The sequence below is a fragment of the Silene latifolia genome, chromosome 1 (assembly GCF_048544455.1).
Source record: "Silene latifolia isolate original U9 population chromosome 1, ASM4854445v1, whole genome shotgun sequence".
Lineage (NCBI taxonomy): Eukaryota > Viridiplantae > Streptophyta > Magnoliopsida > Caryophyllales > Caryophyllaceae > Silene > Silene latifolia.
The window spans coordinates 1,296,704-1,312,089 of record NC_133526.1 but is presented as its reverse complement, the minus strand read 5'-3'; the positions used below and the strand labels follow the sequence as shown (position 1 = coordinate 1,312,089).

At 34.3% G+C, this 15,386-nt stretch overlaps 2 protein-coding genes across 2 annotated transcripts; one reads left to right on the top strand and one right to left on the bottom strand.

Annotated features, from left to right (window-relative positions):
• Positions 1 to 508: 508 nt before the first annotated feature.
• LOC141591952 (sucrose transport protein SUC2-like) lies at positions 509 to 2,662 on the bottom strand. Its single transcript, XM_074412475.1, has 3 exons — positions 2,126 to 2,662; positions 1,013 to 1,774; positions 509 to 892 (listed from the first exon to the last, which is right to left on the bottom strand). The coding sequence occupies exons 1-3, from the start codon at positions 2,561 to 2,563 to the stop codon at positions 641 to 643; spliced, it is 1,452 nt and encodes a 483-aa protein (XP_074268576.1). The 5' UTR covers positions 2,564 to 2,662; the 3' UTR covers positions 509 to 640.
• A 981-nt stretch (positions 2,663 to 3,643) lies between these two features.
• On the top strand, positions 3,644 to 5,294 carry LOC141591943 (thylakoid lumenal protein TL20.3, chloroplastic). The gene is made up of 7 exons (XM_074412463.1): positions 3,644 to 3,944; positions 4,044 to 4,209; positions 4,305 to 4,334; positions 4,431 to 4,537; positions 4,622 to 4,656; positions 4,747 to 4,875; positions 4,966 to 5,294. Exons 1-7 carry the CDS (start codon positions 3,800 to 3,802, stop codon positions 5,155 to 5,157), a joined length of 804 nt encoding a protein of 267 aa, XP_074268564.1. The 5' UTR covers positions 3,644 to 3,799; the 3' UTR covers positions 5,158 to 5,294.
• The last annotated feature ends 10,092 nt before the right edge of the window (positions 5,295 to 15,386 follow it).

Below are 15,386 nucleotides of genomic sequence, written 5' to 3'. Positions count from 1 at the left end.
TATATGCTGCAAGGCTGTAAACTTCCTAAAAGTGTCTTTGTCTAAGTGTTTGTTCCTTTGCTACCTGCTTAACCATATTACTAACACTTACCGACCCAACCAATCAATGATATGTAGTCGGTATGGACCTTTAACAGATACTCACATGCCTTCATTTTAGGTGATAATAACCTAATAACACCAATATGGCAATATAGCTATGTAGGAGTGTGAACATTATCTAATTGTTGCCTCTATTTTTAAGGGTTGTGGTCCTAATATTTTGACAAGTACAAATTCTCGTTTAAGACGGTCAATATCCGTCTTAAGCTTAAAACGGGTCAAATGCATACAAATCACCCAACTAATTGCCTAGAAAATGCTAAAAACTTTTGTCTTTTATATCCGTCTTAAGCAAGACTTATTGTTTCACAAGTTGTATTTCATATTTTGTATTCTACTAATATATACAGAGAAGAAGAATAAGTAAAATACTTGAAATTGCAAGTAAATTGCAAACAAATATTCATTGAAGTGTACTTTGTACTCATAATAATACTTCATAATATCTCACAATTGACAATTACAAGCAAACACACAAACCAATTAAGCTATTCAAGTACGAAGTACTACTTATCTACGAACTAGTGTATTATTATTATTATGTGTTGGAGCTTGGAGGAGGAAGCACTGTGAGAGCAAGAACCCCATCGATAAAGGCCGCGACAGCGCCTAATAAGAAAGCCGGTAGGTTGCCACCTCCAAATAGTTGATCCCAAGGTCCGCTGATTAACGACACAAACATCTGAGGTATTACAATTGCCAAGTTCAGCACTCCTAGTGAAAGCCCATGTCCAGACCCGGAATCCGAAGAGAATATTGATGCTAGAGCAAATGGTATGCTAAAGGTTACCTGCATTTACATAAAACAAGAACCATATTATAAGGCCGACTTTGAAAAATGACACGTGCGCTTTTAATGCACCTGTTAAAAAAACCGATTAATTAAGAGTAGTGAGTTAGTTAGACTAACCGCTTGAGGAATGCCCATAGCAGCAAATATAGCCAAGGTACCAGCCTTAGCACCATGATTTGGTGGAGCATACGGCGGGGCGGTCTTCCTAGCTTTTTCGGCTACCTTGGTAACAAGTGCGGTCAATGCTAAAGCGGCCGCAAGAACGAAGTTAACCACTCCCCATAACTTCCTAGCACCACCTAGCCATTTTGATAATGGATCAATTGCAAGAGACATAAAGCCCAATACACCAGCAGTTAACATTAGGCCCAATGAACCGGCCCGAACACCATTATCGTAAATCTTATCCATGACCGTATCTTTCGAGGTCGGGTCACCTCCATAAATCTCCTTACCAACCCAATCCGTATTGAACAATAAAAATGGGAACCAAGCAACCCAATTTAAGGCAGTCACTAGGAAGAGTAGCCACATGGGCCGGCCCAAGTTTCGGAATGTGGACTTAACTTGTACGAAAAACGGGTCTTCATGAACCGGGTTTTTAGTAAAATGGGGTTCCGACACGATGTTGAGGGCAATGACAACTAGGACAACAAGGATGACAATGTCTATAAGAAAACATGTTTTAAGGTTAGCACAATACGTGTCACATCCTTTGGTTATAGTGAAGGGTAGAAGTTTGTATAGTTGGTTGTATGACCCGGCTGCGTAACCTAGGACATTTCCTACCGCCATAAAAAATGAGAAGAATGCATTTGCAATTCTCATTTTTCTATGGTTGTGCCTTGATAGATCTGCCAAAAATGCCCTCGCCGGATCCTGTAATGATAAAACACCATTAATTTGATAAATGTCCATATTTGATTAGATAAATGATGGGAGACGGAAATAGTATAATGTTCATATTTGGTTAGATGCTCAAAGTATCCAAATCATGCAAGAAGTCCATTACGGGTACCAAATTGTTGGACCATATTATGTATTTATGTATGCATTAAACTTTCAAGGCCTACAATAATTCAAAGGAGCACTTTCTTTTAGACTACGGTTGAGACTTGAGACGGTCGAATTCAAATACGTATGAAATGTAAACTACGACATTAAGTTAAAAATATAAAAATAATAAAAAATTATAATAACAACCGTAAAATTAAATAATGCGAATATTACCTGAACCATATTATTAGCAATGTCAAGGATCCAAAACCCAAGAACAAAAAAAGCAACAGCCCTAGGCTTAGTTTTCTGGTTAAAGTCATCACCCAATTTGTACCCAATATCGGCTGCGAAACCAATAAGCAAGACTGCAAGGCAAATCAACGTGGTACCGATAGCGATAAACGGTTTGCGACGACCAAACCTGGAGACCAAGCGGTCACTGGTAAACCCGACAATGGGCTGGACAAGCATACCTGATATTGGGCCACATAACCATATAAATGAGGCCCATTGATGTGGAACCCCTAAAAGTTGGACATATGGTGTTAACAAAGATAATTGTAAGGCCCAACCAAATTGGACTCCTGCTGCAATTGACGCCACTAGAAATAGTTTCCATAATGGCTCCTTAGTTTCCTCATATTGAACTTGATTCTCTACGTCACCCATTGTTTGCAGAAATACCGCGAAAATAAATTACGTAAATTTTTTAGAATTGTTGGAGATGAAAGAAAGCTTTAGTTTTGTTTTCAAGTTATGAATGTTATGGGTAAATTATGAACTATGTCTCTGTATTTATATAAATCATGGTGTATAGTAGTGTTAATTTTTATGGTAAGAATTAATATTTTTTTTGGCAAGTGTAAAATATAATTTTTATTTATTTTTATGGTAAGAACTAATTAATTGATGGATAATTGTAGAAAACGATTGAACTGTATACAAAATTAGTCATTATCGTGTCAACTGTCAAGAGTAGTGAACTTTCCATATTTTTATGGCAAGTTCTTTTTGCGTAATTTCTTAAGGATTTTTTTGCCCTTGCTTAAGTATAGTTTGTCAGTCGTTTGTGATACTCAATCTAATTAATTAGATTTGTACAGTCTTGTCTATAATATGCTAAATCCAATTATCTGTTTACCTATTTTATTTTTACTAAAACTTGGAAATACGGTCTTTCAATAAGTTATTGAGAGTCAATGGCTGACAGTCAATGATTCTCACTCACCTCCCTCATCCAAAAGGATAAGATAGGTTGGTCCTATCCTAGAGGATCAACTTAGTTTCTTTTCCTTATATTAGAAAAAAAAAAAGTTATTGAGAGACTAGTTTTCCGTATCCTTTTATTTGTATTTGGAAATCTTTTGTTGTTGATTGTGCCATAATAATTTCGTATCTATTTACCTAATAAATATATCGATTTTATCTTTAATCATGATTTGTACTATTTTATTACTTTAAACAACTTTTTTTCTTAAAATTGTAAAAAAGTCTCTCAATAAACATACTGAGGGATGTCTCTCAGGAGACCTACTTTCTATTTGAGTTGACATTCAATTGTTTACCTTTTTGTTTTGAAAATGTATTATACACATTCAATTTAATCCACTTGTTATTATAATTAATCATTTCCTTTATCTTTAATCTTTGTGCCAAAGTCAAAGGTTAAAGGTAAACAAACAAAGAAGACGGAAGAAAAGAGTACTATGATTTAGTAAAATTGTTTTGGCACTATAGTATCAAAAAATCAACAAAAGATAACGTGTCTACTTCTTATCCAATCCTCCAAAGATATGGTTTGTCTTAGGAGGGAACTTCATCTTTCTCAAATCTTCCATTTTTGATTCTTCAACACATCTAATTAAATTATCATAAAAAATTTTTTAGTAGAATTTAGAAAGAAAAATGGCAGCATCATCATTTTCAATGCTCCATCTAAAACCAAGTAGCATAACAATGTCAATGTCAACTTACAAACCGCCGCAGTCAAGTCGAATAATTTGTCGGGTCGAACCAGCTAATAAACCAGATAATGTAATACCTTTATTAGGTAAATTATTATTTTTAATTATTTTATTTGCTTGATCAAGGTGTTTATTTTTTCCATTTATACCAAGTGGTGTATTTAAATAATGTTGTTCTATTTTAGAGTCAAAGAAATTAAAGACATGGTTTAGTACAGCATTAGCAGCAGTGGCAGTAGTGAGTTTGAGTACAAGTTACCCTGCTATGGCTGATTTGAACAAGTTTGAAGCTGAACAACGAGGCGAGTTCGGGATTGGCTCTGCTGCTCAATTTGGTTCTGCTGATCTCAAGTTTGTTTCATCCTTCCTCACTTAATTTCGTCATTTACGAGCTCTGATATACTCTTTATCATCTTATGTTTACTCTTTTTATTTCATTTCTGCAGGAAAGCAGTGCATCAGAATGAAAATTTCAGGTAAAAGATGCGTCAGTCCTGAATCGTGATTCTGTCAAGATAAGAATTCGACGCGATGAAAACTAACCTTGTTCTTCGTAAATTAATTATAAACAGAAGGGCGAATTTCACATCGGCTGACATGAGAGAATCAGATTTCAGCGGATCAACGTTTACCGGAGCATACCTTGAAAAAGCCGTTGCTTTTAAGGCCAATTTCACTGGTATGATTATTGGTAACAGAATCAGGTTCAGAATCAGACATACTGAACCTGTAAACAGTTGCTAACAGTTTCCTGTAATTTCAGGTGCGGATTTTAGCGACACATTGATGGACCGTATGGTAAATACTCCGTAAAACTTTTGTGACAGCGGCTATAAAAGACTAAAATCGTTCTATATAAATGAAGCTTATAGTATCATTAAACTGTAGGTGCTAAACGAAGCAAATCTCACCAATGCTGTCCTTGTAAGATCAGTCCTAACGCGGAGTGACCTTGCTGGTGCAATCATCGAAGGTGCTGATTTTAGTGATGCTGTTATCGACCTTTCTCAAAAACAGGTACAGTTAGTTATTGATGGTTTAATTTGCAGAATTAAAAAGTTTTATACTTTGCTAAAAAAAGTGATTTATAATTACTGCAATCGGCAGGCTTTGTGCAAATACGCCAATGGAACAAACCCGATAACAGGGGTGAGTACAAGAGCGAGCCTTGGTTGCGGGAACAAGCGAAGAAATGCATATGGAAGCCCATCTTCTCCATTGTTAAGTGCCCCTCCTCAAAAATTACTTGACCGAGATGGATTCTGCGATTCAGCTACCGGTCTTTGTGAAGCAAGTTAACCATATCATAAGTTTACATAACTTTGTACAGTATGTATTCGATTTAGGACCGTCTTTCAAACCTTTGATATCAGTGTTTTTTGTATAATGAGCTGCTGTTTATAAGTTAGGAAGACTATTATTTGCCATAAAACAAACGGAATCCCCACTTTTTGAGTTACACTAATAGGATTGAGGCATTTAGCCCTTCTTTACTCGACAGCGGACTACATACCTAGAAGCACCAGTGGCGTAGCCAGGATTTTACCTAAAATGCCAAAATTTTGTCCTGCGCTTGCTAGCCTCTTAATTACGTCCATCAATTCTCCGAATCTTGGTAGTTTTCCAAGTGTTGAACGTCTTGTTGGAGGTACTCCTCCAAAGCCCAATTGAAAAAGAATAGAAAAGAAGTTTTTGCTCAATTGGTGAGCTCAGATCGTCTCCATAAAAAGCCTTTTCTATTTGCTAACCCCATTTTTAGTTTAATTTCCTTTTCAAAGAATGTAGTAATAAAGTTCGACTCGGAGAGTCAGGCAGGTATTGTGTAAAGAAACTTTCTTTATTATTGCCCACAAAAAAAAAATCCCTAACTCAAATGGGGAGACAATAAGAGGGCAAACTGCATTTATGTAGGGTTTTTACTAAACTCTAATTTACTATGTGGGAACTTGTTTGCTTTGGCATGTGTGAACTGTGATCTGTGACGTGTCTATCCAGGAAATTTACGGGAAAAGACCTATTTGTAGAGCAAGTAGATATATTATGTTTCGGAGATTCAACCCCTTGGCTAGGATTCTTCTAGGAGTTAGTAATTTTCTTTTTCTTACTCACTTGACGATTAGGAGGGTACCTGCAAAGCCTACGTGTAGGCGAGGCCCGTGACAGTACCAAACAAAGAAATCTTACACTTCTTAGGACAAACTGAAAAAAAGGAATGATTGATGTTCATTTGAATCATTATGGGTTGGAAGCAAAAAGAGGTGTTGTCCTGTCATTCGCCAAAGAAACAGGTAAGCAAGAATTAGAAACGACAACCGTAAAATTTTCTTGGAGGATTTGAATACAAGAGGAATATAAGTTGTCACAAATAGAGAACGAATAAGACCAACAAAATTACCTAAAATCTAGGTGAATTGGTCTAATAACATGACTGTGTGACAAATATATTGAACTTTACTACAATTATGAAAACATCAAGGTTGTTGTCTACATTATCTTTAAATCTAAATCGTATGATTATTCTATTCAAGGGTTAATTTATCAACTTAATTAATACTCCTCACTTAGATTAATTTGTCAATGACAAATTAATACTCCTCACTTAGATTAATTTATCAACATCATGATTTGTGTCTCGTTTAAAAATATATAATTACTAGTATTGGTGTCCAGCTTCGTCCGAGCTATCTCTACTTATCATTAATTTTTTTTTAATTAAATAAAATTACTTAAAATTGCATAACCCTTAAATTTATCATTAATATATTTTTCAATGACATATCCTAAAATTACGATGAAATAAATTTTGAGACAAATTCACTACTCTCGCTATTAATATTTTACTATTTATAATGAAACAATAGTACTAACATTTTACTACTTGCCCGTAATCATTGTTACTTTCACTACTCCCGTCGTAATTATAGTTACTGTCATTACTGCCGCATTAATATTGATAATTTCACTACTCCCGCGGTAATTATTGTTACTTTCAAAATTGCCGCATTAATATTGATTCTTTCATTATTCTCGTTGTTGTTTCTACCACTTTCACTAATCTCGCTGATAATATTGTTATTTTTACTATTCAAAAGAGTGATTGCTATCATAAAACTATCAGTCCGTTTTTCTTAAGATCATTGCTTTTGGTCTGAAATAAGACGGGTAATATGTCATCATTTTACAATAAAATGTTGTTATTTTCTGATAACATGTTACCATTATTGTTCTCATCATTTTCAGGGTAAAAAATGACACCTCTAGTCATAAAATTTTGTGAATTAATTGGTTACATTTTCTTAAAAAATGGCAACATTATATCCGTCTGACAAATAAGACCAAAAGTGTCCGTCTGAAAACAAGAATTTGTGTAAAACTATATACAATGTTACTACAATTCTTTTCTTTACTGACGAAACTACTTCTACTACTTAGGAATGCAGTTTAAGAATCATGCAATATTATATGTTATGAAATTTAACTTGAATTATTTATAACCTACTTATATTATATTTTTGTATGTTAAATAATTATATCTCTATACATCTAATAAACTATAAAGTTTAATAAAATTACATAGATTTTAAATTTAATATATAATTTTATGATGATAATAATTAATACTAAGTGTGCATGTTTATACTAATTAATTATTTTATTTAAGGAAATTAACATCTATAAATATTTAGGAAAATTGGTATAATTAATTATTTTATTTTAAGGAAATTGACCATCTTAATTAATTATTTTATTTTAAGGATATTAACCATGTTTTAGTCTCTTACAAATGTTTAGGAAAATTATCAAGCTTCTATATAATTTAATTTTAACCCAAACTATATAATATTTGCATTGAAATCCCTTAATCGGGTCCATCACACGGTGCTAGTGATTTAAAACTATATAGTATAATTAATTATATAACTTTCTTTAATTACATTAAAGTCCCTTAATTTCTGGATTTAATATATAGTATTGATTGATTGATTGATGCCGAATGCACTGAAAAGAAGATAACGGAAAGTGTACCTTATCTAAAGTGTCAATCAGAACAAGTTTCTTTTGACAAAACTTTCAAGAATAAACCCATATCATACACCTTCTATGGCTCCGTCTCAAATGTAAGCAAATAATGGGGACGGAGGAGTACTTTTGATGAGACTTTCAATGTGTGATAACCATGGCAAAGCATTGGCTAGGCACATTTACCGTCAAAGTTTGGACTTGAAACTCATTGCATGGGTTAACAACTTAGCTATGTTTTTTTTTGGTTGAATGGAACTGATCAGTTGAACTGAATGTAGCTGAGTTGAATGAGTTAAGTGAGAATTGAACTAAAAGAGTTGAAGTGAACTCAACTGAATCGAAATTTGATGAGATAAATAGAACTGAAATAAGCTGAACTGAGTTAAAATGAGTTGAATGAGAGCTGAAATTAAGCCGAAAAGAACATAGTCGATCTAAACCTTTTCCGTTAAATGGCTTCTCTTGGAGAAAAAGGATTGTACATCAAATGTACTACCTTATATTGAATGAGTTTTTGAATTTTTGTGTATTTTTTTGAGTTTCATAAAGCTTATAAATTACATTTTGGTTTTATGACGTCAAAAATCAAAGCTTATACGTAATTTTTTCGAGTTATAATGTAATTTTTTGAGATTAATGTTTAAGTAATTGAACTCAAAAACTTTATAATAAAACTCAAAATTTTTAAATTAAAACTCAAAAACATTATCTTAATGCTCAAAAACTACTACATCTGATGTCATCAGATGTATAATCCATTTACTGCTTCTCTTGGGTTTACTTTCATGGACCAACTTCCTTATTTTGGGCCCTTTTACACATTACCATGCTAGATATCAAGTCCCAAGTCCTAGTTTATGTTGGTGTGAATGTGACACCCCCATACTCCAAGTGCCTTACCAGGACCACCCAGGTATAGGAACGTCACCATCTTGATTACCCGAGGTAATGAATATCATAAGACAATAAAGAAACGTACTTTAAAAGTAAATATAGTTTAAGTGATTACATGTCTCAAACTAAAACTGTTAAATGAAATACAATTCCAAAACCAAACTGTCTACTAGCAAAACTGAACAACTACAAATATCGCCTGACACAGCGGAAGACTCTTCTAATGTCAAGTGATGATTCATCCCAGTTAGCCCAAATGCAACGTATCAAACATGCTCAACAATTGCTCACCATCCCCGAATGGATCACCACAGTTTTACAAAATAACCAACGGGGTCAGTACTAATTACACAATACAAATCACGATAAAACAAATGCCAAACAGCTCAATCTTCACATCAAACCCCAAACTCCATAATCAATCTCCACACAACTGACTACACACTAAAGTGTGTAGTCCTGCCAGAGTACCCATCGCAACAGATACCCCACACCGCCAGTGGGGGACCGCAGCCGTTCCCACCTAAGCCCCGCTCATCTCCATCGAGTGACAAACCCATGTTCATTAATGTGCACATCTCTTCTGTGGCGGGTTCCACAGAAGGCGAATCAAGGGCGTGAAGTCACTCCCACAAGTGACTCCACTCAGTTAGGGATGCACCCCAAAGATCACAGACAGATACAACAACAGTCAACGATATTAATCAACAACCGTCACAAACACCAGCAGTATGATAAATCAACGATAACAATACAACCACCACACATACCATGTAATTAATACCGAGTAGGGAAACTCTACCTGGAATGCAATCACAGAATCAGACGATCTAGCAGTGATAAGTCCAATTTATATATATTTTATCCCCATATTTTTGCTCCAATATACATGTCATCATGCACTACCTTAGTGATATTGAGTTAATATTTGCTTTCTAGTTCTATTCGTATGTTCTGTCATGTTTTATAGGTATAAGAGCTTTTAGGATCTTAATCCTACACATTTGCAAGTAAACTAGAAGCTTGGCTAACAAAGAAGTAAGATGGACTAGCATGAAGATAATGCATGGACTTGTATAAGCAAAAGTGATGGATTAAATGAAGAAATGCACAACAAAGTCAAATGGAAGTCATGCCCAAGTGTAAAGTCCACAAAATGCAAACATAAGATGCTAAATATTGGATGCTACATTGGATTCTTTGAGGAGCTTGGTGTGGGATTTATCTTTATGCATCCCTTTAAATTTAAGGACTATAACGAATTAATCATGATGAAAGCATGTCATAAAATTAAATTGCATAAACAAAATTGAAAGGATTAAGAAATAACCATCGGTCCTAGCAAAAACGGCCTAAGAACAATTTCAAAGTTGATATTCGCCTATCAGTTGCACCCAAGACGATATGAGAAATGCCCTTTGATTATGCTAGAATCGATCCAAAAATTAACTAATTAACTTTTAGGTTTTTGTGTTTTTTTTTTCTGATGAGATGGAGGCAAGAATGGGAAAAGAATTAGGTTTAGAAAAAACCCTACTCTCCTCTTATTGTCACCGAAATTAGGGTGAAAGAGGGAGATATTTTTTTTTCTCCTCAATTCGGCCCATCTGACCGAAATTAATAAGGAGTAATATCTACTTATTTTTTGGTTTTGGCAAAAATGTATAAATGTGTTAAATATAAATTGTCATCTAGTGAGGATCGAACCCATAACCTCTTGGTTTGAGTACCCTTACTATTACCACTATGACACATTCATCTTGTTGATATTAAATATAACCGATTATATTTAATTACGAATTAACATATTAATTCGTCCAAGTTAACATTACATACATTTAATTAAATATAACTTATTATATTCAATTTACGAATTGACAGTTAATTCGTCTCAACTAATATTATTTAATCTTCATTAAATAATTGTCTCATCAACACATTGACTAACTGTTTAGTCATATAAGGCATAAATGTGATTACATTTCCATAACCACATCTCTCAAACACATCCTATAGGTGTGACCTTTAGGGACCAGTTGATCACCGCCATCTGTATGATAATAACGTCAAACTTTCTAGCAAGTCAACCGTTATTAGGTAATCGTTAATCAACTGATTAAAATACGAAGTATACCCTTGTGAACCTGTAAGAGATTTACAAATGTTATCACACTAATTTGTGGAGGACACAAGCTCCAACAAACTCCCACTTGTCCTCACAAGTGTATGTGCGATAACCGATTCTCATATCCTAAAATTTCTCCCACTCAATGTAAAACAATTTGCAAATCCGTATTCACAAAGGTCGTATTTTACAAGCGATCATTATCAAGAGTGGTTTCTCCGACTAGAGAGTAACTTAACTGATAAACGAATCATCATTCGAGCATGGCCATGCATTTCAGTTACAACTCCTCGAGTGGCCCTGAGAAATAACTATACCTGATAAAGGTTGGATATTTTCCTCAACTCGAATCCTGCAGATGTAAGCACAGTATGAAATGACCAAGAAAAAATCTACTTAGCCTCCGATTCACGGGCCGTGAGAAAGAAACCAAAGTCACCCAAAAACTGCCTTAATCTCAAGAGACAGTCGATAGTCAAAAGAATCGACTCTAGGAACACAATGGATGTCCTATCCACGACCTGGCACCGAATGTGTTTAAACATTTAGGACTCCATTACGTTGTCACAAAAAAAAATTGTCCAACGAGGTATCGTTATAATCTCGTATTTGTGAACGATCAGTCAACCGTTTGACTTATGGCTCGTTGAACCCACCATCAATCGACTGCACAATATAATAGCCAGAGTTATCAGCTCTTAGAGGCGATTACGGACCAAACAAAATATAATGTAATTCAGTTCACTTTGTGGCGTTCAAAGTTGTCAGTACAATCCACATGAAAAACAAAATATTATAATAAAACGATGAAGTTATAAATAGTATATGAAAAAGATAATGTATCAAATTCATAATCAACTAATACAACTCAGGAACACGTTTAATTCCCATGGAAATAGCGTGCCCTACACGTTTAACCTGTAAGAGATTTACAAATGTTATCACACTAATTTGTGGAGGACACAAGCTCCAACACTTGGGATGCCAAAGTGTGATTAATCGGGTGATTAAACAAGTATTAAATCATAAGCATTGGATACCATTTGATAATTAATCATAATTGAAGACAAACAAGCGAGAAACACACGACCCCGATCGGGGTTGACATCCCCGATCGAGGTTGAACAGTCCACGGGTGTGTTCAATGCTCCGTCAAATGAATACGTTTCCCTTATGATCTCCTATAAATAGAAGCCTCTAGGGACGACTTAGGTACAACTCTTACACATATTTTTCCATCTAAATTCTCTCTAAATTTTAGTAGTTAGTTTATGTTAGCTTAGTTTAGTTTAGTTTGTTTACATTTCCTTTTAGCAATTACATTACAATTCCATTTCAAGTTTAATTCCAAGTTACATTTCAAGTTTGTTCTAGTTTCATTGTTCTTCTATTTCCATTTCCATTTCCATTCAATGTAATTCTTATTCTATTTTCATTATGTTATTTATCATTTCATTTAGCATTAGTTTAGTTTACACTTTCAACATGTTAGAGTAGTTTTCCTTGTCTAGGGAATGAAGGGAACCATGCAAAATCAAATATGTAACATGTTAAAATAGGTTGATAATAATTTTGTCTAAATTGTTTCTATCACATGTTTGTTTTGTCACGTTTAATCTTTGGTTATTGGCCGTAATCGTAGATTAAGTTTGTTCATTCGTTCTAAAGTCGAGAGGCACGGAATTGAATTAGACTAAGCATGTGAAGTAGGACGACCTAGTCATGGACGAGAGTTTCTCTAGGACCCGGTCTATGGTTGATACTAATGCCGTAAGGTGGGTATCTCTAAGCCTAAACAATTAACGATTTATCAAGTCCTATGTTTAATTTGAGCATTTACATAATTTGCATTATGACCCGACCTCCCTAGACATTTTATTTATTATTGTTTTTATCACTTCAACCCAATCAAACAAATGTTAACCGACCTCGAGGTAAAATTCACTCCATAACAACTAAATTATAAACTCCCGTCTCTTTTGGGTTCGACCCCTAAGTACTACATTAATTTGTTGCCTAGGGTATAAATATTATCTTTGCATAGGTGTGTGATAGCCTATCAAGCAACTGTCTCAAAACCTCTCTTCTACGAACCCTCCTCCTATACACACATTCATACAATTACTACCACAACAATACAAATCATAAAAACCCTCAATTCCCAAATTAGGGTCTAACCAACATTAACCAATTGCTATAAAATGATATGTAGAACTTACCCTTGACGCAAGGATCACAACGGTATAAAGAACAAAGGAAACCGACACCTCTAGCTCCAGAATTTGCCAATAATGCGAATGAATCGAACAACGTAACTTGCAATCTCTCCTTTTTGTGTTTTAGGTTTGTAAAAGTGTTTAGGAAAAAGATGACGGAGTATTATGTATTAATCCGCATTATTAACAAACCCGTCGCAAAAACCCCCGATAACCGACTTACTCGATCGAGTAAGTCACGTACTCGATCGAGTGTCACTTACTCGATCGATTGCCAAGGCTACTCGATCGAGTACCCTACAGGCAGACTACTGTTTCGTATACCAAACATACTTACTCGATAGAGTATCCACAGACTCATAAAACCGTAGTATTACAGTGAACGTTACTATCATCATCATCAGCAGCAGCAGCAGCATCATCATCATCATCATCATCATCATCATCATCAGACAACAACTGTATTATAAAAATCGTCGTATGCTAGAAAATGGACTTAACAAAGACAACCGATATCTCATTATAAATACTACACGGCATATTTCAATATGTAAGTTATGACGGTGAAATAATAGATTATCAAAATGGAGAAATTTGCTTACCTAGATCCCCTTAAATAAGTGAAATGCATACATAAATTGCAATTCATATATGCAACCAAACAACATTTTCTAATTCACATGAATTCTAAAATCATGTGATCTACCAGTTCCTATGCAATGAAAATTCCTGCATGCAATAAAACGACTCCCAAGTTTTGAAAGAATATATGTTACATTTATTAGAAAGTTTAGTTGAGATTTTTATTATGAGGTTAGTCTTACGGAAACTGTCTCATACTCCCTCTTATGCACACCATAGAAAACACTTATTTTTGACCTTTTGGGTGATCTTCGAGGCGATACTTTAACCGTATTTTTTCTTCATCTATACACGACTTTTTTTCGCAAAAGATATACTTTTGTGACAGTTTTTTTATAAAATCTTTCACAACAAATTATATATTTTAAGTTTCATCTTTCAATGTTTTGTACTTTTTAACGATAATCACTGTCAAACTTTCAGAAATTTGACTCCCTAAACGTGAATGTTACATTTTGTGTGGATGAGAGGAAGTACAACAATTCGCGTACCATTTAATATTCAACAAAGATCTTTTCCATCTCTTTTCTCCCCATTTTCTCTCACAAACTCATTTAATAATAGGGTAATTTGATAACTTATACCTTTAATAAGTCTTTTTTTCAAATCTTATATCTTAAATAACTTTCTTTAAAATCTTATACCTAAAATAACATTTTCTTTCAAACTTGATACCAAATCTGAAAAAAAGCCTTGAATTGACAATCTTACCCTTACTAATTAAACATTGTCATCATTTGCTTTACAACGGTTATAATCAAGACTAACTGTAGTTTTTTAGATATTTCATTAGGCCGGTAAGAATCAAGACTAACTGTAGTTTTTTAGATATTCCATTACGATTCTTACCGGCCTAATGGAATATCTAAAAAACTACAGTTAGTCTTGATTATAACCGTTGTAAAGTAAATTACAACGAAGGGTATATTACCCTATCACCCCCTAAAAAGGTGTTAGTTAGAATGAATTTATACCTCCGTTGTAAATTATTCTTGTTTATAACGGATGTAAACAAGAATTTGTGAAAAAACTAAAAAGATCCTTAAAAAGTACATGACTTTCAGAATGCGCAGAGATACAGGATTTTCCTCCAAACACCATTATAGGCTTTCACCACATACATTACAGACAGACTTGATTTTTCTGTGGGCATTGCTGATAAGGTTCTCAACTGCTACTTCTGCTTGAGAAACGAGCTTCCTTTATGATGGCAACTTGCAATTGTTGCATATTATCTAGTCTCCTCTGCAATGTAGGACAATGCAAAATCATGTCAACATTCACCTAATTTTAGTGACTAGTCCAAAATATACAGAAACGCAGATATGGCAATACATCATTAATTATTTAATTATCAATAATAACATCTGCAACTGGGAAGGATTAAGGGCTTTTAGGGCTTTGCTTTGTTTGGGGAAAAAGTATTTACATGATATGATTTTCCCACTTTCATATGGAAGAAGGGAAAAATTCAAATCTTTATCAAGAGTAATTTTTTCTCCAATCACACGGACGGCATGTTGTATGTCATTGTAAAAGCCTAAAGGGCTATCTTACGATTCTTACCTGCCTAATGGAATATATAAAAAACTAAAAAGATCATTAAAAGTACATGACTTTCAGAATGC